The following is a 26682-nucleotide window of genomic DNA, read 5'->3' as shown; positions in this document are numbered from 1 at the left end:
GACCTGTTTGATCTTTCCTGGGGGTGGGGTGTCAGGCACAGCTGGGGAGGCCCCTGGAGGCTGGACTGCTCCTTCTCCCTGTGTGGTGATCTTGAGAGGGGGAGAGAAGTCCTCCATGTCAGAGGGCTCCAGCTGTGCCCGGACTTTCCTCTTGCCTTTACGCCTGGTGGGGATCTGCACCCACTCAGCCATGGGGTGGTCCTCCGGTGGACAGACTCCAGCAAGAGAAGGTGAGGGTTGGGAGGGGCAGCCACAATGAAGGTATGACTAAGGGCAGGGGGGCCCTGCTCCCTCTCTCCCCCCAGTTGCTGGTGACCTCCCTGGGACTCTACTAGACTTGGTTTGGGGGCGGGGTCCCTCGAGCTCACAGGTGGGCTTGTAGTTATAGCTGGGGTGCCAGGGGGGCCTGAAGGGGGTGGGGCACAGGTGGTAGGGGCACCCCTTTTTCCAGTGAGACCCACAGATGCCCTCACTGCCTGGCCCATGGGGCACTCATGATGCAAGTACCCGGGGCATGGCACCGGAAGCACTTCAGGTCTCCCAGTATATAGAAAATCCTCACCAGGGCCCCCTGATAAGGAATTACCAGGCACCCCTCAGCCTCCAGCCATGCTTCTGCTGCCAGCTGGATCATGACCTGGCGATGGAAAGAGGACACGTGGCGGAGGCCAGGGTCTCGGCACTCTAGTGAGAGGGCCACCACGGGGGAGATAACTCTCCCTAGGGTTTGGAGCTGGGGAAGCAGGGCCCAACTGGGGATATAGGGAGGGATGGAGCTGAGGAACACCCTGTTCCCCAGCTCTCCTAGAGGCTTGAGGGGGCCATACTCGCCCTCCACCATGAGCCCCCTCTCCACCGCCTTTTGTGCTGTGGCCTCCAAGGCAAGGAAAAAGACCCCCTTGTCCATGCCAGGAGGTTGCCACGATCTTGGGGGCCCCCACTACCCAAGCCAGGACCTGCAACCAGGTCTTAAAGTGCAGATTCTCCCGCTTGGGCAGCTGGCACTTCACCACATACCTGTGGGTGAGTGCCAGAAAGGGGGCCCTGCTGCCCGATCTGGAAGGGCCAGCGGTGGAGGGTCTAGGCCCCCCAGCTTTGGGTCTCCCCACAGCTGCCTCTGCATAGCTGCGGTTCCTCCCCTGGGGGGCCATGTTGGTGGGGCCTGAGCTAGGGCCAGGGACAAGCTGAATGGGTGTGTTGGCTGGTGTAGTGCACCTGGGCCTCTCAGGCACTGGTGGTCTAAGCTTTGGGGCAGGGACCTTGCCCTTCCCACCCCCAGCTGTGCAGGAGGCTATAGAGGAGCCTTTCCCACTGCCCTTGCCCTTGGTCCCTGATGATGGGAGAGGGGGCTTGGAAACCCCTCGGGGGGGGGGATGCCCTCTTGGCTCCCTACCAGAGTCCCACCTGCCCCTGCAGCAGAGGTTGCAGGCTTCTCCACCCCTGGAAGAGGTTGGTTGGACTCTGCCTGAGGGGTGAAGGCTGCAGGGGCATGCATCCCCTTGGGGACTTGGCTGGGATCCACCCCCATAGTGGAGGCTGCAGGAAGCTCTGTGGGGGCATCTACTATGGGCACATCCACACATGCAATCATGTGTGCTTGCAGCAGCTCAAATAGAAGCGGTGCAAATTTGAGCTGGGGCTTTTTGCCTCAGCGCATGTGCTAAAACATGCACTTTGTTTTGGAGCAAATTGTGCCACTTGGGGCAAAATAACCCTGCCTGCCTCCTCCCAGATCTGCAACCAGGGGGAGCTAGAGTCTGGGGCCAGCACCTGTGCTGTCCCCAGCAGTATAAAAAGCTGCCCTGTCCTGGCCCCATCCATACAAAAAGCAGCCCTGGTAAGCAGCTCTGGGCTACTAGCTCTCAGGAGCTTCTGGGGCCCAGCCACTTGGTACCTGGGGACACTACCCCTTGTACCACCTGGACTGCTGCAGCAGCATCCCAAATCCATTTTTAAAAATACCCCCAAATCCATGTTTTTCCACAATTAAAACAAAAGATGACTCTACGCGTGTGCACACACACACATATGTATATCTAGAGAGAGAGAGAGAGAGAGCAATCAGTTGGGCAATGCTTATTGGTATATTTACAAAATTAAAGTTATGTGGAAGCCTACCAGTGTCTCTATCATCATGATAAAATAAATTCTAAATACCTATATGTGTTGATGTGTTCTTTTGGTTTTCTTCCCACATAATGGGTGTGTGATGGGGGGATGTGATATTTGCAGGAAGTGGCTGAGAAGGGGTTTGTGAGAAGGCACGTGGGTGTGTGTGGAGGGATGTAGGTTGGTCTGTGGGTTGGTGTGGGGCGACTGCTGGGGGGACTGTGGGTGTGGGGGAACTTGTGGGGGGCTGCTCAGGAATGGTGGGTCCCCTGGCCCCCACAGGGTGCAGCTCCCCCACAGAGCACATGGAATGCCCCCCCCCACAGGGCCCCAGCTCCCCAGCTCCCCCCTGGAGGGCCACAGCCCCTATCTCCCACAGGGCCTCACCCCCCTGCCTAGGGTTCCAGCTCCCCCTGGAGGGCCACAGCCCCCCTGGCCAGGGTCCCAGGCACCCTGGAGGGCCACTGCCCCCTTCCAGGGTCCCAGGCACCCTGGAGGGCCCCAACCTCCCCACCCAGGGCCCCAAACTTACCTTTAGCAGCAGCAGTGGGAGTGGGACACTCTGAGCCATGGTGGCAGGACCCAGCACAGCATGCAGGAACCGCGCGCTGGGCCCAGCCGGGTCTTACCGGCCCTGGGGCCTCTCTGCCACCCGGCCAGGCTGAGTCATGGCAGCAGGACCCAGCACGGTGCGCAAGGACTGCACACCATGCCCAGATGGGTCCTGCCGGCCCTGGGACAGGGGGGCCCTCCAGGGTGCCTGGGACCCTGGGCAGGGGGGCTGGGGCCCTGTGGGGTGAGGGGTATTCCATGTGAGGGGGTTGAGACAGGGCAAGAGGCTCATACACGATCGTCTGGACGTGCCCATAATGGGCATGCTGTTTGGCTGGAAATCACTGACAACATGGCAATTTTACAGTCAAATTTGCTGGTTATGTGATAGGACTGAGAGGTACGTGAAGGCAAAGGTTTCTTATATTGGGCCTCATGACTGAGAGATTAATTTTATTTTATCATAACTCTCTTTATTTGCTGTGACTTTAGGTGTTTTAAAGTGTAGAAATTTTCAGGGCCTCTACAACCATTTATAAAATATCTAAGGTCACAACAAAAATGTCTTAAGCAAAACCAAACCCTTCTGCTTTTTAAGAAGAAATATTTTCAGTTTTGTAAGTATAATTCTTCATGATTTACATATCAGAAATACTAATTTATTTTTTAAGTAGCCCTGATGTCTGGGAGAGCTGGCCATTCCATCAGCATTTTGCATCAGATACAAACAAAAGAGATTATATAGGAATACCTGGAATCTTTACACATGGGCATATATTCATATATAAAAAAAACCTGACTTTAGTCATCACTTGTTTCATACGTTTCTTAACTGATACAAGTTTCTGACCTAGGAATTCATCATTTAACAACTGTTTAATAAAGTTCTATTTTGACATATCTTTTGCATGTATGTTGACAAGAACGTTTGGTTTTCTGAACATCATTTTGAATTCCATTTTCTACCTCCAGGGTTAAACACTTCTTTCAGAACTGTTATCTGTGAGCTGGCCAGTATTGTCTGTGACTCCAGCATGGTTCTGTTACTTTGGTTATAGTAAGCAATTTTTTTCCTTTTCTGTCAGACTGACAGTTTCTTTAAATTACCATCAAAAACAGGCTTCCTTTTCTAGGTATCTGGAATTGTTCAGGATGTCATCATGTAGGCATCTCTCATTCACGTTTCTGACACCTTACTACACTGTTAGATCTTCCTTGGGACACTTTTTGTTTTTTTAATATTCAAGCAGTCAGCAGGGCATTTGTGCCTGCATGCGACTAGATATTTTTCATCTATCTACCACCTTTTTACCATCTGTCCTTCCATTCATCTGGCAGACTGCAAGTTTGTCTTCCTAACAGTCATCATGAAAATATGTACGTACAGTGTACATAAATAAAATGGCGTCTTATGTATTTCAGAATTGGCTCTTAGGATATAATGTTTATAACATTGACAATGTGTTTGTTTTATTTTAATGTGTTACCCTCTTGTCACATAGTCTTACTATATGTCTTTTTCTTTTAATTGTTAGCCACACATTCATCCTAGATAATCCATGGATATAACTTCAATATCTGGGAAGCTACTACAGCAAATAAAAAAAAAGTCAAGTTGTAAACTTCAGGAGCAGGAAAGGGTAATCATAAAGTAGCTAGTTGGGGGGGATGAAGACAATGTTGTGGACACACTATACTGTATTTACTAGAATCTAAGATGACCCTGAATTTAAGATGACCCCCCCAATACTCTAAGGAAAATTTATAAATGTGTTACAATTGTCCATGTATAGAATCTAATTACTGGAGGGCTGTCTTTAATTCATGCCCCCACTACTGCAGTGAGGGAAGCAGTGGGGTGGTAGGTGGTGTGGGGAGGTCAAGGAGGTTCTTGTGTCTGCTCCCCAACTACCTCTACCCCCTGTCTGCTCCCCTTGCAGCCTCAGGTCCCCCATGTCCCCCTAGCTACTGCTCCTCCCTCCCCATGAGCCTCTGCTCCCCACTTCCCACCCAGCCTCTGCTCCCTGCTTCCCCCTGCCAGTCTCTGCTCTGTGCCTGTAGGCTGTCTCTCCAGTCTAGCTTGGAACACTGAACATGTTCCCAGCCCAGACCCTGTAGCAGCCATGCAGACTACATGAAACTCTTACAGGCCTGGGCCAGGGAAGTGTTTAGTGCCCCAGACTGCAACATGCCTGTGGGTGCAGAGCAAGGGTAAGGGGAGGAAGGGAGAGGGACAGACGGGAAAGCAGAGGCTGTGTGGGAGGAAGATGGGGAAAAGAGGATGCGGTAGGGAGATGGTGGGGTGCAGAGCCAACAGGAGGAGGAGGGAGGCAGGCAGCAGCTGCAGATATGGTCCTAACCCTAGGAAGGGGTTGGAGCCCAAGCCACAGCAGCCACCTGCCCTTCTACAACCCTTGTACTTAAATTCTAAGATGAGGGGCTTCTACCCTACATTAAATAGGAAAGAAAACTCATCTTAGAATTAAGTAAATACAGTACTTGGACTTTAGTAAGACTTTGGGTGGTGAGGTAGGGGTCTTCTGGATTCTCAAGTGAGTGCCCTAGCCACTTGGCTTCTGGGAGAAAAGATGGAATGTTTCTCTTCTCCCTTTCTCCATTCTCCACTTCCATGTCTAACTCCAGTAGTCATGGATACGCTATTTTCTGGTGTGTAAGGCTGAAAGAATCCACAATGGGCATGAGGACATGTCCTGGTGGCTACTGTGCATGCCTGATCTGCACATATACAGAGTTGCCTAAGTGTCCAGGAACAGAATTTGTCTAGGTATGTACATGTTAAAAATGCTATGTAGTTGAAGAAAAAATGGCCACTTAGATGACTAGAAAGGAATAAAATGCTATCTCTCGTCTTAAACTCAGGTGGAGGCTCTAAATACTAATTTAGTACTAATAATGTGCCCACTAGTGCTGGGCACTAGACCAATACATAGCAAAAAGGAGCCCCTATCCCAAAGACCTTCTGAATGAAACAGAAGCACAGAAAGTACAGTGATTACTTGTCCAAGATTATAGAGGTCTAGGGCAGGATTTGGCATACAGCTTGGGTCTCCTGATTACCAGAGTCTGCTGCCTCCTATCCATGCAAGGAGACAACTTAGAGCTGGGACTGAAATCTGTTCCAAGAGTCACATTCCACCAACTCAGGTGAAGTAATTTGTGCCCACTATTAAGTTCTAATATTATATTAAGAAACTACAAGCTAGCAGCATTAGAGTCACTGCAGTTTTATGTGAGTAAGGACTTCAGATTTGGAATCTTAGTGTTGTTGATAAGTGTTAGGGATGGAGGTAATTAAATCATGGGAAAAAGATTTAAGAAAATTTCCCCCTCCCCCCAGTAAAAATGTGCATTCTGACTCATCATTAAAATTAGTGGAAATTGCATTAAAAATCCAATGAGGAAAAAGTTTAATACATAACAGTAATATTTTAAAGTAAAAGACAATGGGCATGTCTACACGAGGCGCTTAACTTCGCATTAGCATAGTTTACTGTGAAGTAAGTATGTGCTCATCTCCCAGCCCCCATTCCATCATTATGATTGGGAAGCTGGGGGCTGAAAGATCCTTATCTGCCAGCCCAGGCTCTGCAGTTGAGGGGCTCAAGTTGGAAGATTCTTATCTTCTAGCCTGAGCATTCTGGCCATGATTCTTAGGCTGGGAGACCCTTATATCTCCCAGCCCTGGCTCCATGTTCATGGGGCTTGGGCTGGGAGACCTTTACCTCCCAGCCTGAGCCATGTGACCATGAAGCCTAGGCTGGGAGCTCCCTTCTGATGGAGGCAGGGAAGCCCCCACCAGAAGGGAGCCATTCTATGATTGCAGTTGTGATTGCAGAGCAGGGGCTGGAAGCTCTCTGCATGGGGACAGTTCCCCACCCAGCCTGGAGCTGGCTGGGACCTGTCCCTGACCAGGACAGTTCCCAGCCAGGCACAGGCTGCACAAGCAAGCACATGCAGCCTGGAGGTAGCTTAGGACTGTCCTGTTTCAGGCAGTCCCCAGCCAGCTCCTGGGTGTACATGCAGACTTCCCTGTGCAGCCCAGGGCTGATTGGGAACTGTCCCGGTCAGGGTCTGGTCCCAGGTCCATGCTCCAATTGGGTGATCGAGGCACAGGGCTTTGAAAGAGCAGCAGGGGTGGGATAGGTCCCAGCCCCCTGCCCTGATCCACTGGTGGGGCAGCTAACAGCAAGCTAGCTGCTCCACTGATGGATTGGGACAGGGGGTTGGGACCTGCCCCTTCTCTGTAGCTCTTTTCAAGCCCCATGCCTTTGATTGGGGAGCCAGAGCCAGGATCTCCCTGCCCTGGGGTAAGGGACATTTTCCCCCCTGAGGAGCAGGCAGTCTCCCAGGGCCAGAAGACAGCTTTCTCCTGGCCCGGTGCACTCTGCCAGCCCCTGGGCTAACCCCCAGGGGAGTATGGAGCCCCAGTGATGGCAGGGGCCCATTGCAGGGGTGCAGGGAACTAGGTGCAAATCTGCTACCTAATCTGCATGTGTAGATGCCTACCCCAAACCCCTTACTCCACAGTAAATTTACACCAGAGTAAATCTGAGTCAGAGTAAATGAATGTGGAGACACGCCCAATGCATATCAGAATTGATTCTGTACAGAAACTAGTAACTGATCCATCCACTTTTCTGGGAAAAGAAAGAAAAAAGATGAGGGTGAAATCCTAGCCCCACAGAAGTCCATTGTAAAATTCCCATTGACTTCCACAGGTATGACATTTCACTCAGAGTATAAAGACAGCACCACTTTACAACATAGAGTAGTGCAATGAAATATTTTGAATAGCTTGAAATATTTGTGTATCTCTGAAATTCTTCAGATTAAGCAGTTCCACAGATTCCAACATCTGCATTTGTAGAAAGAGTTTGATTCTTAGATCTTTCTGGAAATGCCATCAAACCAAGTCCATCACACTTATGAGGTCGACTGTCTTCTAAGTAGGGCTGCCTGGCCCCAGAGTAAGTAGCACCTTGTATGAACACCAAACTGATTAGCTGCAGAGCCATTTGGGCTGAGTATATAAGCCCAGGCCCTTCATTTGGGCTCTGGCTGCTTAATACCTTGTATCAGGTAGCAGCTTAGTCCTGTTCCTGTCTCACTTCAGCCATGTTCCTACCTTTCTTCAGTCCTTGCTCCTACCTCATTTCTGCCTATCCTGTTTTGCACCCGGACTCCCTAAACTCCTAGCCTTCAGCCTGAGCTAGACTATGGACATAGTTATGATTTTGGATTATATATATGACTGTGACCACCTAAGCTTTGACCACTTTGCACAGCTTTGACCATGGACCTCAATACTCCCAGGCTCAGGTAGTTGTCTAACTCTACACTCCACAAAACTGTTCATGCCCCCATCCTTACAATCACCCAAATGGAAAAGAGTGTCCTAACTGAATAACAGGAAATAGTGACTGGACAACAGGAAATAATTTTACAACTGCTAGCTCTGTGCTGCTCATTTTGTTTATACATTTGCTTAACTTATTGTTTCTGTTGCTGCACACCTATTTCTTTGTGGTTTCCTTACAGGATACCAAGCTCTTGCACTGGAGGAAGAAGGGGAAGTTTTCTGTTCATGAATAAACTACAACTAAATGTTTGCTTACAATACAACAGAAATACAAAGAACTGTGAATATCAAAGCACTATTAAAGGAGGATTCTCCATGTAGAAGTGAGGTAAAATTATCCCAGTTCAAAACCTACAGATATAGTTAAATTGTGACTGGAAGCTGAGACATGCCACAAGCATGGCAGTGTGGCACAGCTGCTTCTACTACCATATAGACAAGGCAGACAAAGAGAATCAGGAGCCAGGTCTCCCCTCAGAAAAGAAATCTAATTTACAGTAATGGAAATCACAAATTAAGGAAATAAACAACACCAGCAAGACAAGTCATAATTCTAATATTATTTACTGTCTTCAGGACTTTCATCCAATCACTACTTCCTGATAGTGATGGTCAGGGCAGATGCCTCTTGTCCATGGGAGGACCTGGGTTCTGGACAAATGTATCTTTAACTACTTTAAAAATGGAGGGGAAGCTGCTGTTACTCAGGAGCTTGCAGCAGATGTTATGCCATAACAGTGATGCCTGCATGAGCCTCTAGCCATAGAAGTGCACTAAATCACCCCAACTTTAACCTTGAATGAAGCTGGTTTAAAGAAGGAGCAGGTTTGCTACACTTACATTGCAAAAGAATCATGATGTAACCAGAGCCAGATCCAGGGAAGGGGTGCAGAGGTGCAATTGCACCTCCCTTTGATTTCTGCTCCACCCAAACTTTAAAACCAACTGCCCAGGAGAGGCAGCAGCATTTCTATTCTGGCAATGCTGAAAGAGTCAACTGACCTCATGGTTCATTATCTTCTCCCTGATTCACGCTAATCTCTTTACAGGTGTTAATGACCCTCTACCCTTTTTAATGGTCTTGATGTTCCACTACTCAAATTATTCTTTCTTCTACAATTTTACTGTCTGCTAGCCACTTCTGGTAACCTCTCTCTCCTATTTCAAAGCCCTGTGGATTGTTTTCAGCTTTAGTCCAAAACCTTAATTTAGGTGTAGTATTATTAACTCAGGTGTAGACAAAACTGACAATGAAGTATTGGGGGCACTGTCAAGATGGTCAAGGAGGCTATATTTTGTTTTATGAATCCAAATAAGAAATGTACATATAGCTATACTGACTGCAGAACTATATCTTTTAACTATGCTGGCTACTTTTTACCTAGTTTGTTGTGTTTTTTTAAATGTCATATATAATTTAGCAAACCAGTGCATACTGCAAAGGTTATATTTGTTTTTGCTTTGATCTTAAACTGAATAATTCTATACCCCTAGCATATTAGTAAAGCATCTAGTTTCTCTTTAACTGTAGAAAAATGTGTTATCTTATATGTGATGATGTGACACAACGTATGCACCCCATTTTTCAAAATCCTAGATCTGCCCATGGATGTAACAAAGATAACAGTTCGTATTGATATCCTTTGGTAGTGATATAGTTGTAAAGGTCTGTCTCTAACCTTGGTTTGATGGGGTTTCCAGCAGGCCCTAAGAAAATATTGCTCCTTCATCAGTAACTTCTAACCATTCTCTTTTTAACTCCACAGCATAAAGATCAAGTGTCCATGCTGATTGTTTGATCTCCCACCTGTCTCTTACACTGATAATTATGAAACGCTAGGGACCTGCTAGGAAACTGTGCAAGAAATGCATGGAGCTTTCCTGTAGTTGCTTTTTTTCTTATGTTTCAGAGAAATCTCAGAGGGAAATTTTGGACAACTCTTTTTACCCAAAAGGCTCTTTCCATACCTTTAAGCAGGGTCTCAGCTCAGCCCCAGCCTTCTTTAATACATACATACAACTTCTGAGTAGGTTAATGAAGAGACACATCATGCCATTTACATTATGCTAGTGACATACAAATCTGTTTCTGTTGTTAAGGACTCTCAGCCTGGTAATGATAACCATGCTTCCCTTTCTCATATTGCAGGTACAGCAGGAGGGAGGAGAGGGGAGAGGATGTTTCCAGCAGTGATCTCAGTAGAGAAAAGGGAGGATCATGGTATGAAAATGGGTGAGAACCATAGGTCTGCCAGGAACTGTGGTAAAAACAGCATATCTAATCCTTTAACTAGAGCATGTACTCCACTCTGCTACTAAAGTTTTCAGTCTACATGTTGTGTTAGATAAATTCTCCATGCCCGGTCTTTCGTAACACATGATATATATTACTAACACAGTCAATGCCTTTGTTGCTACCAGAGCAGATTATTACAATATGCTCCACGTTGTAGTATACGTTAAATCAACCTGGAAACTGAAGCTGGTACAGAATGTGGCAGCCCATTTATCAAGAAGTACATCTTGCTCTATGACAACAGTGCTCCAAGATTGCATCGTCTGCTTATCAGTTCCTGGATTAAATTTACAGTATTGCTTTTGACCTATAGAGCTCTAAATTACCTGGGACCTGCCTACTTAAGAGACAAACTCTACCCCCATGCCACATTACCACAGCTACTGTCAGCAGAGGGGCTCAAGAGAGACACTTGAAATTAAAAAGAAAAAAAAAAGTGAGTTGTTAGCAGGGCATTCTGGTGAGGGGGCAGTCTATCTTGAAATTCACTCTCACCTTTGGAAATAGCTAAATCCTGTTGACCTTTTGGGCATGCTGCAAGGCACATCATTTTCTCAGAAAAAAACAATAAGAACTGCTAATAGAACATGATTTCTGTTTGGTTTCATTTCTTGTTGATTTATTTTCATATTTTCCAGTTTTGTGGTGAAAATAAACTGCAGTCTTTATCTTTTAATTCAGTATACTCTTAACCATGTCAGCAATGCCTAGAATCTAGAATAGACACATTCTATTAAAATCTGACTATAAATCAAAACATGTAAAGGACAGACAGAAGGAAATTCAGGATAGATTAAGGGTATTTTGCTCATAAGTGGACTAGAAACTCTTCTGCCTATACTCCAAAAGATATGGCATCTATTTTTTTTTCCCGGAGCTCTAGCCTCTGTCCAGCTAGCCACAGTATAGTGAAGTTCAGGCTGTATATGTAAAGATATGCTGAAGCATCAGCCTTCTGAACAGAGCCAGAAAAATAGAGAGAGCTAAACAATCAGGTGGCCAGTTAGTAAGCATCAAACTCGTATTGTGGAGCCCAACTTTTCCCTATCTCTTCACATATTTCAGACTGGTGTTCTAGTATTAATTAAGTGAAGGTGAACAGTAAAGAGGCAAAGTATAACATGGAGATGGAACAGTCTCTAGCTAATAATACTGCATATATATTTTAATTTTAGGCTACTTGTAACTTTTAGAAAATGAATGAATCAAAGTAAATTCATCAATTAGTCCTGCACATCTTTATCCATATGGTTTATAAGGTTATTAAAGATGTATAGCTGTTCACTCTTCCAACCCATTTTACAAAATACTATAATGATTACCTGTGAAGGATGGTAAGAATTTGAATGTTTTCTGCAGAACAAGAAGAAGAATTGTTTTCCAAAAATGTAACTAGGCCTGTTTTCTTATGTGGAAAGATAAATATTGAGCTGAAATAAAGTTACAAGTAACTAAAAGTTACAAGCAACTAAAACATCAACTTTGACTTGTTCAGATGATTCTTTCCTCACATACAGGAATGAACCCTCAACACATTCACATCATCATGATTAACATTCCACTACTGGATCTTTTCCATCACTCACAGGTACTACCAAATCAATTGTTTTCACATCTGCTTGTAGCCCATATTTCCCCAAAGGATCTCAGAGATCATATTGTTTTTCCATTTTCCAATGTATGCTCTTACTTTTTCCCTGAGAGCTTTGCACAATTCACTTTAGTCAATCACTTCTTATTGATTGTTAGCACTCACTCATTCCCCATCTATCTTTGCTTTATTGGATATATTGTTTGCTTTCTTTCCATTTGTCATGTCAGCTGCTTGCTGTTCTTTCCACCACAGTTCCCTCTTGTTTCTCATTTAAGCTTTGTACTTTTGATCTGTGCAGTTTTCATTGATGCTCAAGCCTAAATTCAGTCATCTTTTTTCACTCTTAACCTTTGCTTTTTTATGCAATTCCTGTGTCCTTAAAATAGATACCAGCTTCTAGGATGTCAAACAGCCTTCTTTGAGTCCTTCCCTAAAACAAAGTTCTTTCATGAAGCTTGCCCAGGTTTATCTTATCACAGAAGTTCACATTTATTTGCATTTGAACTGGTAACCTAGGTATCATATTTGTCTGAGTTGAACTGCAAACTTTTTGCACCTATGTTGTCCATATTTTGTACTTTCCACCTTTTTATTGGAGGTAAGCAAATTTACTGGATTCACTTTGCCCACTAATCCAGGGTTATTGCTGGAACAATTCATGCTGATGAGATTCACCTACTTTTTCCAAGAGCACCAGGAACTGCCTCTTCATGCCTTACCTTTGCTAGTTTGAGAAATAGACATGGTCTGGTCTAATGCTACCTATCCTCATTCTTCTTGAGCCAGTTTCTACATCCATGGGTATTCAGGGATCTGAGAGAGCTGCTCCCTGTTGCATCACTAGGAGAAAATGCTGACTCTACAAACCTTCAAAGGTGTTCAATAAGCAGGAAGCAGCCTGCTCTGCACAGGGGAAGAGAGGAGGGTTTTTTGTTGCCATCAGCTTATAATGGCTTTTCGAGTACTGTGACAGGTGAAACACCTGGGATACTCCAAGTGCCATGCATTAGGAATTACAAGGCTTTCCTAAGGGCCAACAAAATAAAGAGAAAAAGCAGTTTTTGCACAGCTGCTCAGGAAATGCAAGGAGTATATTAGGCTAACCACTAATATGGCCCTGGACTTTCCAAACTGGACAGAATGATGCCAGATAAAAACAAGGCTGGAGTGGAAGTTGGAAATGTAGAATCATAGAAAATGAGAAAATTAGGGTTGGGAGGGACCTCAAGAGGTCATCTAGTCCAACCCTCTGCTCAAAGTAGGACCATCCCCAATTATATTATCCCAGCCAAAGCTTTGTTTACCAGGCTCTTAAAAGCCTCCAAGGATGGAAATTCAACAACCTCTTTGGGTAACCTGTTCCAGTGCTCTACTACCCTCCTAGTAAGAAAGTTCTTCATAATACCTAAACTAAACTTCCCTTGCTGCAACTTGAGGTCATTGGTCCTTGTTCTGTCATCTGCCACCACTGAGAACAGTCTAGCTCTATTCTCTTTGGCACCACCCTTTAGATAGTTGAAGGTTGTTATTAAATCCTGCCCATTTCCCTTAGCCTCTCCTCATAAACCATGTGCCCAGCCCCCTAATCAGTTTTGTTGCCCTCTGCTGCACTCTCTCCAATTTCTCTACATCCTTTCTATAGTAGGAGGCCCAAATTGGACATTGTACTCTAGATGTAGCCTCACCAGTGCCACACAGAAGAGAATAATCACTGCCCTTGATCTACTGGCAATGCTCCTACTAATGAAGCCCAGTCAGTATACTGTTAGCCTCCTTTGCAACAAGCGCACACTGTTGGCTCATATACGTATAGCTTATTGCCCACTGTAACCCCTACATCCTCTTCTGCAGAGCTCTGCTTAGCCCATCAGTCCCCAGTCTGTACTGGTAGTTGGTACTGTTCCATCCTAAGTGCAGGACTTTCCACTTCTCCTTACTGAACTTCATGAGATTTCTTATGGCCCAATCCTCCAATTTATCTAGGTCCTCCAGAATCCTAGCCTTACTCTCCAACATCTCAACTGCTCCACCTAGTTTGTTGTTGTAACCCTGGGCAGTACTCCAAGAGGTACCCCCTCTCCAATTAAAGGGAGCAGAGCAGGTGCACAAACGCTGTGGGAGGTGTAAGGACTCTTCTCCCCCTATAGAGCAGAGCCAGATAACTAATGGGGACTTAACCATATACCTTTTAATGAGAGAACAGTACTGGGAACATCACCAGTATAAACCAGGTAGATAGGGGACACTACAACGCCCTGAGGGGGCAGGATTCAATAAAGGTTAGACACTGACAATCACAGACATATTCATCCAGTTGACAAAAGACAGGGTTAATAAAATATAAAACACAAACAGCAGAACAACAATACTGGTGAGCAAAATATAAAACGCACAAAATACAAAACGTCAAATAACAAGGAATATTGGGCCTAGGTACCTGGAGGGGGAGGGGGGGGGGGAGAGAAGGAAAACACAATGACCCCTTTCCACTGCAACAAGAATTTCTCTTTGTCACTTCACTCACCCCAATTCATCCCAGCTGGGACTTGAACTCAGATCCCCCATATAGTAGGCAGAAACTGTACCATACAACCACCAGCGCTGGTGCTACTGCAAGCTGCTAGGGGTCTTGACCTTCCCAGAGCCCCTGCCTCACCTTGAGCTGCCAGGCCTCTTATTGGAGGAGCTGGAAGCAGAGCTGGGAACCTCTCAGGTCACTGCTCAGATTCTTGCTGGGGCTGGGGAGCCTCTCCTGCTGGCCACAGCTTCTCTTAGGCAATCCTGGAGCCCAGCAGGGAGCCTCTCCTGAAGGCCACATGCCATGCAGCTGAGGGTCCAACTGCTGCCTGCAGGTCCCACTCCTTCAGGTGCTTCTGGGGCAACTGCTCCTGCTCTGCTGGCCCAGCTCTTGCCAGCTCTTTGAAACTCCTTCCTTGTGCTCCCTCACTGGTCTCTCCTGAGTCATGGAGGGTGAGTCTCTGGGGCCTGATTGGTGAGGAAAGGGAATCCCAAGTCCTCCAATCATCTTTTACCCTTTCAAAACCCCTGGGCTAAATCACTACCAGCTAGCCCATCACATCATCATCTGTAAACTTGCTGAGGGCACACTCCATCTCATCTTCTAGATCACTGGTGATGATATTGAACAAAACCTGTCCTAGGACTGACCCTTGGGGCACTCCACTTGATACCAGCTCCTAGATATCAAACTATTGATTACTGAGCCCAGTAATCCAGTTAGTTTTCTATCCATCTTATAGTCCCCAACCCATAGTTCCTTAGCTTGCTTATTCACGGTACTGAATATTCACTGATATACTCACAACCCTTAATGTTAAATCCTTTGGCTTAAGCTAGGGGTGCTCAACCTCCAGGCCTCAGGCCAAATGCAGTTCATGGAGCCATCTCAACTGGCCCACTGGGATCCCCAAGATGCCAGAAATTTGGAGGTGGTGGAGCAGTGGCCACTAATATGGCCACGCCCTCCCCCCCATTCAAATTGGTGAGCCCCAAGCCCCGAGTGCATTTCCTTCCCTCATCGGACCAATCCATTACCCGTCTTTCCCCCACTTGTGGCTTGGGGCTGGGCCACACTGCCTTCCCCCCACCATGGGGCTGGGTTGGAACTGGGGCCACACCCCCTTCCCACACAGGTGGTCAAGCTCCTTTCCCCTATAGGGCCACGTTGAGGTCAGCCCCCTGCATCCTCCATGTGATCAGAGGGTACCTACTGCACCCACCCAGGGGTTTGGACCAGGGCCGCTAGCTGGATTTGGCCCACTGGACAAAAGGGCTGGGCACCACTGGCTTAGGCAATACCATCAACATGATAAGTGATGGTCAGTAAAGGGGTTTGTGGTCCAAAAAGTAACTCATGCAACAGCTTTGAGTCAAATAGCTTTATCCAGAGGAAAGGCCTTGATTAATTCTTTGTTCACAGAAGCTGCTGAGTGGCTGAAAAAACTGGACACTGATGTCTAATTTTGCTTTTCAAGTTGCCACATGAAGGTAGAAGGAAGATGTAGGGCTATAATAGAGTCAAGAATAAAAGTAAGGGAGAGAACAAGAGACTGGATTTCCCTTTTTTCTTGGAGTTACAGGCAGGTTGAGTCACACAGAGCTTTTCTTCTTCTAGTGCCCCATGTTCTCGCATCAAAGCCAAAAAACTACTTCAGAAAAGTCAGCCAGTCAACATGACCTCAGAAAGGAACCTCAGGCTTTCCTTTGTCTTGACATAATTTCTGTGGGCTATGCAGCCTAAGACATTCCAATATTACTGAATCCTGAACCTTTAACATCACACTAGTAAGCTTGAGACGATAAGCTAGTAACATCACAGATACCTGTGTCTTGACATCAGCCCAGTGTCATGCTGAACTAAATACCGCATAAATGTGAATCTTGAATTCCACCCAGCTGCTAAAGCTAGTGAAAGCATCTCATACTCTAACAAAAGTCGGGCCCAGATGCCAAAAAAGGCACATGTGTGCAGCAGCACATGTGAGCCCTTGGCTCCCCCCAACCCCAAAGTGGTGGGACCAGAGGGAGAGGAGCCAGCAGCAGCAGCAAAAAGGTAAGCCAGGCAAGGTGGGGGAAGGGCGAGGAGGAGCCGGGCCAGCTGCAGGGAAGGGTTTTTTTTCCCCTCCTGTCCTTATTTAGCTGTGCTGGGCGGGAGCCGCACTCCTGAGCCGCATGAACAGATTCCGCAAACAGGCACGTTCTTCAAGAGTGTGCTGGAGTTTGTGTGGGAGTGGGCACAGGGAGGGGAGCAGGAGGAGTCTGAACTCTGCGTGTCCACATCACTGACTTCAGACAGAGTCTTCAGAGTACGCAGCTGAGTGCACATAAAGGAGTCTTAATGGGGGTGGTGCCTCGGATCGCAGCCAGGGACCCTTCCAACCCTAGCATTTATGAATCTACGAACCATGCCAGCAAAGCAGAGTTGCCAAGTGCAGCAAGGGATCTCAACCCCTGCTACTGAGTGGAAGCTTAGCTGTAAGGGCAGCAGGGGTGAACAATTTGGAAAGGGCCACAGTGATCAGTCTGTAGGCTGACCTAAGTAGCAGTACTTACACCCTATTGCCAGAAGTGCTAGGTTAGGTGACCAGGAGGGGAGGAGAAAAGGGCCATATAGACATGAGCACAGGACTCAAGGACTGACCTGGCTCTAACACTGCAAAAGGAAGGAGCTCTGTTGGACTCTGTGGAGAGCCAAGTTTTGAGTTATGTAGCTGTCTTCTTTTAGAGTCATGCGTTAACCAGCAAACCAGGTTGTGGCTATGGGTGAGGCTTGGAGGCCACACAGCAGGGTGCCAAGGGAGTGCTCTACATTAAGCCCTGTATAGGGCCAGCACGCAGTGAGGCTGGGGCCCAGAAGCCAAAGCCTGAGACAGTGAGCCAAGCCTGAGGACCTCAGCAAGATAAAAGGAGCCAAAGCCAAAGAAGGTCAAGACTTGGGCAAAAGGATTAGTGCCCCAGGGGCAGTTAAGTGAGTGTGGCCAGGATTAGGGAAATCCCACAAAAAATAATGGAGTGACATCTCCAAGGCATCAAGGTGTAGCAAGCAGGACAGTGAGGAAGTCACCCTGAATAGTTGAGGAAAACATGTCGTTTGGCCACTAGGATGCATTACAACCACCCTTAGGGGCTTGTTCTCTCACACCATGCCAATAACCTCAGCAAGACTTCTACTTTGCCACAAGATGAAAGTAGTAAGACAGGAATTTCTAAAAATAATTAGTAACTTCATCAATCCTTTTTCATCAGTCAATAAATTGGTGGTGCTGACCCAATGACTTCAGAGAAGCATGTTATCTGATATCTGTTTAGTAATAGAGCTGATGAAGGGCAGTTTCTGTAAGGGATGGGAAAGGGAGATGGGAAAGGGGGACATGCTATGTAGGGCTGTGCAAAATTTCACCGGCTGTTTTCTTTCGACACTGTTTCGACTTGTTTTGAGCTTGAAACAGTGAAACTGAAATGAAACAGAGGGCTTTGAAACAGACCTTGAAATGAAATGAGACCAGTTTAAATGTTTCAAAAGTTTCAAAACATTTTGAGTTTTGAATCATCAGCTAGGTGGTGGGAGGCTGGGGGGAGCTAAGGCTGCGCTCCACAGCCCCATGTAGCTCAGCCCAGCAGAGAGCGCAGCCCTGGCTCTCCCTGCCTCCCACTGCCATGCTGCACTCTGATGGGCTCCACCAGCCCCATGGAGCTCAGCCTGGTAGCAGGAGGCAGGCAGAGCTGGGGCTGTGCTTTGCCTCCCACCACCAGGCTGAGTTCCACAGGGCTGCAAACCACTGGGACCCTAGCCCAGTGCAGGGGGCAGAGTGCAGCCCCGGGCCTGCGTCCCACCCCCCACACTGGGCTGCAAGCTGCTGGGACCTCCTCCAGCCAGCTTCCGTACGGGGCCAGGATAGATCAGTTGGTGCGGAGACCTACCGCCCTGTAGGAGGGTCCTACACCAGCTGATCTGCCCTGGGCCCTGCACCCTCCTCCAGCTGGATGCAGTATGAGGCCAGGGATGATCAGTTGGTGCAGGGACCCTCCACACTCCAGACCGGTACTCCTGCCCCCCCCCCCCCCCCCGGCCCGCTCCCCGTGGTGCCAGCTGGGAGTTCCAGCAGCTTGCAGCTCCATGCAGGGGGTGGGGTGCACCCCTGGGGCTGCACTCTGCCCCTCCACACCGGGCTTGGGTCCCAGCAGCTTGCAGCCCAGTGTGGGGGGCAGGGCACAAGCCCAGGGCTGTGCTCTGCCCCCCCCACACTGGGCTCAGGTCCCAGGGGCTTGCAGCCTGGTGCGGGAGGCAGGGTGCAGGCCTGGGACTGTACCCTGCCCCCCTACACCAGGCTTGGGTCCCAGTGGCTTGCTGGCAACACAAAGAGTGGGCAGGGGGGTAGGCATGCCAATTCAGGGCAGGGTGGGTCCCCACATGAACTGATCTGCCCCAGCTCTGTACTGGAGCCAGCTAGAGGAGGGTGCGGGGCCCAGGCCAGATCAGCTGGTGCAGAGACTCTCCCCCACTCCAGGATCGGAGCAGTGGGTCCCCGCACCAGCTGATCTGGCCCAGCCCCATGCCGCTGGCCCCAGGTAGCAGCACACATCTCCTGTCAGCTGGCAGGCAGATCAGGGGCCTGTCAGCACCCCCAGGAAGGCTGTGTGGATTGTGCTGGAGTCTTCCCAGGGCTGCAAGCCCCTGATCTGCCTACCAGGTGACAGAAGCCTGGTGCTGCTGCCAGGGACCAGCAGCAGCACGGATCTTCCTGGCGCTGGTCCCAGGTGGTGGCATCTGGCTTCTTTCATCTGTCAGGAAGATCGGGGGCTTGCACCCCTAGGAGAACTCCAGCACAGCCCCTGCAGCCCTCCTGGTGGTGCCGGCAAATCCCTGATCTGCCTGTCTGCTGCATTTTATGTTTCCCCATAATAACTATGGGTCAAACGTTAAAACAGCATTGAAACAGAAAAACAGTTCTGACGGAATGGAACAGTGGTTTTGAAACAAAACAAAACTAAAAATGAAACACCATTCTGTAGAACTGGCACAACTGAAGCCGAATCAGAACAGTGCTGTTTCACACAGCCCTAATACTATGTAGGAAGACCCACTCTTCACTAAAAGCACAGATGAAGTTCCTTCCTTTTTCTTCGCTCCTGGGCTTGGGGAACCTCCCTCTCCTCTGAGTTCATTACTGCCTACTTTAGTGCGCATTTACAAGGCTAGTAAAGCGGAACTGAAAGCTGGTGCTTGATTGAGGTGTTTACTGACCTCCAAATCTTGCTGTCAGTAAAATAAAATAGTACTGGCAAATAATGAAAGAATGGTTAGAGATGGAAATCTCACAGCAGCCTTCAACTCTCACTTAGTTTCCTCTACCCTATCGAAGATCTTTTCCTCATCACCAATTTGATCAGAGAAGGAAATTTCCCCATCTCTTCCTATCCCCTGCCTAAGTTGGAATCAAAGAAAGAAAATGGTTCTGTCAGCTCCATTTCCCCCTTCTGGAACTCCATACAGGGATGTGTGGGCTGTAGATGTGTGGGTAGATATTTGAGAACAAGGCATGTTCCTCAGTGTAGCTGAAACCTAAGGAAAGGTTAGTTCACTGCCTTTCAGGTCTGACAAGATGCAAGAAAACAAATGCTCTTAACTCAGTCTGCTGAAGAGTATTTTGCTCTATTTAAGTGAAGTTTAGGGAATTTCAAGCTCACCGTTTGCAAGAACTTCTGCATAGGTATAAGACAGCGATTCTTCTAATTCTTCGTTCTGTGGGTCACCTAAGGAAAAAAAAAATCCTTCAATGAACATTTCCCTAGAAACATCCTTAAATGGATATCTCCCTGGCTACTTTCCTGCTGCCTCTTTCCCAAATGGTCTAATTCTTTTCTTAATAAGAAGTATTCTGACAATCATTTGTGGGATGAAAAATACTTTAGAAAAAAATTATTCTAGGATAGCTAACTAACTGCAAGACAATGCCAAAATATAATAAAGAGAACTTAATTTCATTTGAAAGTGTTAAGAAGAAATACATGTTTTCCCAGGGTGCTAAAGCTACATTAGAGATTAAAATATTAAAACGTGCTATTCAAAGATTGGCAGTAGGCATTTATGAGATGTTATTTAGTAATTTATTAGATATTGTATGGAATATACTTTGTTTTTAACATTAACTGCATGTCCTCTGGCCCCAAGGTCTACTCTAGGATTAGAAAAGGAGATGTTATCCCAAGAGAACCTTTTATATCTTTTGTGGACCAGTCTGTTTACTTTCAACTTGGACCCCGTATTTCTTTCTTTTCTTGTCTGATAGAGCTGTATTTCAGTTATTTGAGCTTTGCTCCCTTAACATGTGCCTTTACAGATTGTTATTACTACTGCAGCATTGTATTTCTATTCTATTCTAATTACTGCAGCATGGTGTTTCCTAACTATTTTCTAAGTACTATGCAGAGAATATCATGAACACTATATTCATGTTATCTACTTGCAAGGACAACATGGTAAAGGATTTAATGATAACTTGAATCAATTTGACTGAAAAAAATCATTAAGTTTTGTGCTGGAAGTTATTAATGACTGCTATAAGGTAACTTGGTGCTGACTGGAAAAAAATCACCAAGGTGGCTGTGCCCCTTCCAGCTAAAGGGAAAGAGCAATTCCTATATTTTCTTATATACAACACATACCTTTTCCCCTAAAATCAGCATCCCAAAATTGGGGTGTGTGTATTAAATGGGGAAGGTGATTTTCTGCCTGGAATACAAACACCCTGCTTTGATTCCTACTCTATGCTGCAGTAGCTGTTACACTACTATTCAGGAAGCTAAGGGAAACATAGATTTAATGACTCCTTGTTTTTAACTCTAGAGGTGTTAATGGTTCTCTCTCCTTTTTAATGGTCTTGATGTTCCACTAAACAAGCTTACTTTTCTTATGCCATTTTTGCTGGGGGGTGGCTGCTTCTGGTCTCTCTCCTCCTATTTCCTAGCCCTCGAATCTCTTTAGGTCTTTTCAAAATAAATCCACCCACAGAGACCAGCCTTCAGCAGCAGATAAGGTTACAACCTTAATTAAGAAAGAATGAGAGGGTGAATCAGCTGAAAATAAGACATACAGACATACATCTGGAAAAAAAAGTCTTCATTCTGCCTTTCAAACATGAGGTGTGTATTATATTTTGGGGTGTGTTGAAAGAAAATATGCTAAGTTCTTTTCATTTACTAGGATAGGCAGAAAAAACAGAAGCCACCACCCCAGGATATTGGCTGTGTGGTAAGACCTAAGCAAAAACAAAACAAAACAAAACAAAACAAAACAAAACAAAACAAACTTACCTAGGTAGATTAAAAGAGTTTCCATGATTGCAAAAATCAGGTGAGTTAGTTAGTGTGTCTATGTCTGGTACACAGAAAGTCAAGTAGAAGCAGAAAGAAACAGAAGAACATAAGCCTAAGTAGAAGTAGAAAGACAGTTTCTTGGCCATGGAAATTATTAGAGAGAGAAGCTTGAGGATAAACAAGTAAATGGCTCATTTCTTTGTTCATTTCTACCATGTTAGGGGGAAACAGAATTCACAAGTGTCCATCTTGGAATCCCTGGATCTGAGCTGCGGAAGTGCCGAGCTCTCACAGCAGCACAAAGTCAAGGTAGCTGTGCTTGATTAATTTTAAATGTTGTGTAGCGCTATTTACAGAGAAAGTCAAACTCTAGACATCTCAAATGAACATAAAAATTAACAGAAACTTTTGACACTAATATTGCTTTGCTTAAGCTGCCTATCTTTAAAATGGTGATAATTCTACTCTCTCACCACATGGGGACATGAATATAAATTAGCTAGTGTTTGGGGGAAAAAAAATCAGATATTCTTGTGATGAGCTCTATACAAAAGCCCATCAGAAAATTAATAATTCTACCTTCAGAACAGGGCTTGAATATTGTGCAGTACATAAGACATGGGGAGATACATGGAACAATGACCATGCAACAAAATACTGAATAGCTCCTCATTAAGTTATATTCATCCCAGGCACTGAATGAGGCCACGGTTCTGTGGAAAAAATGGTATGTGATCATGTAAATAAAGGCTATATCATAATACACATGCACAAAGGGGCCTAATTAAGGTCTCACAGGCAACCATAACTGGCATTTCCTGACTTTCAAGTCTCTGTATTGGTAACCTTAATAATCCTGTTTTGTGTATAAAAATTACACTAAAGTCTAGCCAAACTCTGCTTTCATTTGCACCAGAGTAATCTTAGAATGACCCTGCTAAAAATAAAAATTATCCCTATATATAAACTATTTTAATATTCTACATGTTCACTTCCTTTCATATTAACTTAAATATCTATCAGTTCTTCCATGCAATAAAACACAATGACATTTACTTTTCCATATCTTCTTAAGATGATGAAATAAAGTTAATAGAAAATCTAGCACAAATGAACTGTAAATGACATTTATGTTATAGTCATAACGGTCTGCCAAAAAGTATATGAATGTATTTCAAAAAACTTTTTCTTTTGAGTTACACCTCATAATAACCCTTGGAAAAACTTTATGAAAATGCTTGATGCATAAGACAGACATGTCAGGCATGTCTTTCATGGAGGGATTGTACAGCTGATGACCCTCACAACCATTTTGTAGACCTATATTAGATAACCTCCAAAATGCCTGGTGTAAGCATCACTTATTTATTAGAGTTAAAAACAACCTCAGAACTGCAACTAAATGCTGACTGCTGAGCTTTACATTTTTTTTCTAAATGTAAACAAGACATAAACTTGGAAGGTGTTCACTTATGCACTTTAAAGAAGGAGATCATAACAAAACAATTAATTAAAAAAAGAAATGCCATAAAAACAAAGTAAATTAAAATGAAGAATGTTTAACTTTTTATTCTTTTAACTTGTATCACCAGTAAGACTTTATACATTTGTTCTAAATTAAAAAAAATCATTTTGAGATGTCAGTGGCCAGTTATAAGTAGTTTTTAATGCAATTTATGTCTGAAGCAAGAGAAAAAACACTGCATATGCTATGTATACTTCAATATCCATGGGCACAGGTCATTACAAGTGGTTAGTGTCACAACCCAGTGATTTTGGTGTCTCGGCACAATGGAATTTTCCCGCCACATGAGAGCCTCTTGCACAGCAAAGGTTTTTGTTGCAACAGAAAAACCTTGGTGCAAGAGAGTTCCCACCATTTGAATGCAAATTTGTGTCCCGCTATTGGCCAGTTCTAAATTATTCCTACGTGGCGGCTAGTAATTGGCTTGCTAGCCGTTTAAAATTTCGTGCGACTTCCGCCCAAGTCAGAGAACTTTGAGCACGCTGCAGAGTGCCTCTAAAGAGATCTGACTTGCGGCTGAGCTGATCGATAGACTGATCACCTATCAATTCTTCTCCCCGTCGCCGAGCGCAATCCTCAACGTACCCTTTCCCTGCCGGCTTAATTTGTGGACAGATTAGCTGGCCTGAGCCCTGCCAGCTGGAGCAACTCACATAGTTGTTTAAGTGACCGGACCACCTGTGTCACGGCTACAAGCGGCATAAGTAAAGTTTTTGCAACCAATAAGCTGTGTCTGTCTCTCCATTCACCAGCCCGCCCAAACGACCGAGTGATTTCTGAATCATCTCGAGTCGGCTCCGGCCGTCCGAGACAGTTAGATGCATCAAAACACAAACTGCCAAGAAATCTGATTATGTCATCATGAATAAGACTTCTCAGATTTTTGCAGGATTAAGAAAAAAGGACCAGAAAAGTTAAGAATAATTAATGATGGACCAATGATCCTCACTTATTGGCTATAGAGATTTTCAACTTCCATGGCTCCAGCTTAGTTTCTTGTTCTGGTTTAAAGTGGTCATATGTTCCATATAAAACAAATCAATTCTAGCAACTGAGTTCCTACGGTGTGTGTAGACTAAATGAGGAGCATGTGAGCACAACACTTTAAAGCAGGTTAAATGCTTTTGCACCACTTAAATGGTACTGATGTTTGCATACGTTGACAGCATACTGAGCATTAATTCCAGCCGCTCTAGCACATTCGGCGGCATAATGCACCTTAAATGATTTTGGGGCACAGCAAACTAAAACACCTCCAAGGCAGCCCATGCAGGCAGCTTGGCAGCAGCTTGAGAAGGCAGGCTCCAAAGAAGAAGAAGAAAAAAAAAAAAAAAAAAAAAGCGGCATGCCTGATCTTTTTTTTTCCGCCTCGCTGGAGCCTGCCTGCCTGCATGAGCTGTGTGGGGACCCGGTGGGTGGGGCGCCACTGCCGCGGAGGGAAGCATCAGCCCCCACCAGCAGCCCAGGGACCGCTCTGCCCACTGGCAGCTCACCCTCCCCCTGCCAATGGAGAGAGGCAGGTCAGACATGAGTGTACACAACACAGAGGTTTATTTCACTTTTTAAAAACCCACTGCTTCTATGTAGGGCCCCTGTTTCATCTATACACACCCTTAATGAACAACGGTTCTTACCACAAATCATGTGCTGTCATTACAATGGCACCATTGTAATTAATGAATAGAGAAACTGAAAAATAATTCATCTTATAAAATGCTAAACCAGAAACTGGGTTGGAGTGTTGTTGTAGCTGTGGCGGTCCAGGAAACGTCCAAGAGGCATAGATTTTTTTGTGATATCTTTAACTAGACCAACTGCATAGTTGAGAGAGCTGCTGGACAAGCCTTTAGACATAAGTTCCCTTTTTCAAGTCAACCTGAAGGACACAGTATGGAAAGTCTAGTCCAGCAGATCTCCCAACTATAGAGTTGATTCAATAAAACACATCACAAAAAAAAATAAAACCTTGCCAAACAGGAAAGAAAACAGACCCTCCAGAAATATTCTATGTGAAAGCAAAGGAATGTACTGTCTTGTTCTGTAATTAAAGTTCTCCATACCTGTTTTCACAAATAATACATTCTCACTGGTAAGTTTTACTAAGTAGGAAAATGAAGGGTACAATTTTTAACCAATTGCAAAGTACTGTATTTATTTCACATTTAGGCACCCTTATGCAAGTGTAAATTTATACATTGGAATTTGGGCATCATAACTTAGCTGTCCAATAGTAAAGAAGTTCAATTCCTCTATAATACAAGAAAAGGATCCAATTTTTCTTTTGGAACAGGGTTATAAGAGAAGTGAAGAGGACTCTATATTTCTTTGTGTAAATATAATCAGATAAAATAGTCACTGAAAAAAGTTTTGGATATGAAGACCCCCAACTTAAGCTGAAACATGAGAGCTAGTTAGCCGAGTTAGTCTGAAGACAGGGTAGATTTGCACCTTACAGACTAACTAAAGTACAATGAAACCCCACAGGCCTATGAAAAAAAATCTTATGAACTTACTTTACAAATACTGTCACAGAAAGACATCTATATCAGGTAAAGGATTCAAGATTTACCCTCCTTTCTTGCACGTGTAATGTGAGAGTACAAATCACTATGGGAGCAATTTTAGACATTTAAATATCTAAGTAGCTGCAAATCACTTAATTAAACATCTAAATAGTCTAAATTGTACTTTACAAGTGACGGCAGAAATAAGACTGAAAAACAGCCCCACAAATTAATGTAGATCAGACTAAATTTGTGGGAGAAGACTTGTCTATCCTTGTGGCTGTCTACAATATCAGGTTGTCAGCCACACAAAAATGATGATACGTAGAACAGAAAAGAGAGGAGGGAAAATAATTTAATTAAAAATGCACCCCTGACCTATAGACTTAGCAGTATTAAGAAAAGAGAAGCAAAGAAAAGCCAAAATACTAAATTACTAGAGTCACTTTGCATTACAATTAAACTCAGAGATGTAGAGGGAAAAAGATTCTTCAGTCTTATTGTGGAAAAATACAACCTCAGAAGACTTAGCTTTGGTGTACAGTTCTATTTTTTTTAACAACAAACAAGCATCAGTATGGTTCAGAAACTATTTTAACTATTTGAAACACATTTGAATTTAGCTGCTTCAGAGAACATCACTGTAAAAATGTTTTTACAAGAACTCTTGCTGTGGGCATCTCTCGACACCGGCAAAAATATTTGCATTCTTTCTCGTACTGAATGTGAATATAGTAAAATTTGCCACCACCCAGGAAACACATGTTACAAAGCATAATTTCCAAGTTTCAGTACTGCATTTTCTCCTCCTATTAATTCTCTCAACTACAGGCAACAAGCCTTCCTGACTTTCTCTGAATCATGCTTAATGGTATATTAGACCTT

At 45.1% G+C, this 26682-nt stretch overlaps 1 protein-coding gene across 4 annotated transcripts in view; it reads right to left on the bottom strand.

The window, feature by feature from the left end:
- The window catches only part of BANK1 (B cell scaffold protein with ankyrin repeats 1), a 372972-nt gene that overhangs the window by 294346 nt on the left and 51944 nt on the right, over nucleotides 1-26682 (bottom strand). For all 4 annotated transcript variants that reach the window (XR_009459945.1, XM_019488054.2, XM_059722345.1 and 1 more), the window contains one exon: nucleotides 20140-20205. Coding sequence is in view for 3 of the 4 variants with exons in the window: in XM_019488054.2 (XP_019343599.1) it covers nucleotides 20140-20205 (66 nt within the window). In the remaining variant the exon portion in view is untranslated. The remainder of the gene's footprint in view (nucleotides 1-20139; nucleotides 20206-26682) is intronic.

This window comes from Alligator mississippiensis, chromosome 2 (genome assembly GCF_030867095.1).
Source record: "Alligator mississippiensis isolate rAllMis1 chromosome 2, rAllMis1, whole genome shotgun sequence".
Classification (NCBI taxonomy): Eukaryota; Metazoa; Chordata; order Crocodylia; family Alligatoridae; genus Alligator; species Alligator mississippiensis.
This window is presented reverse-complemented; position numbering and strand designations above follow the sequence as displayed.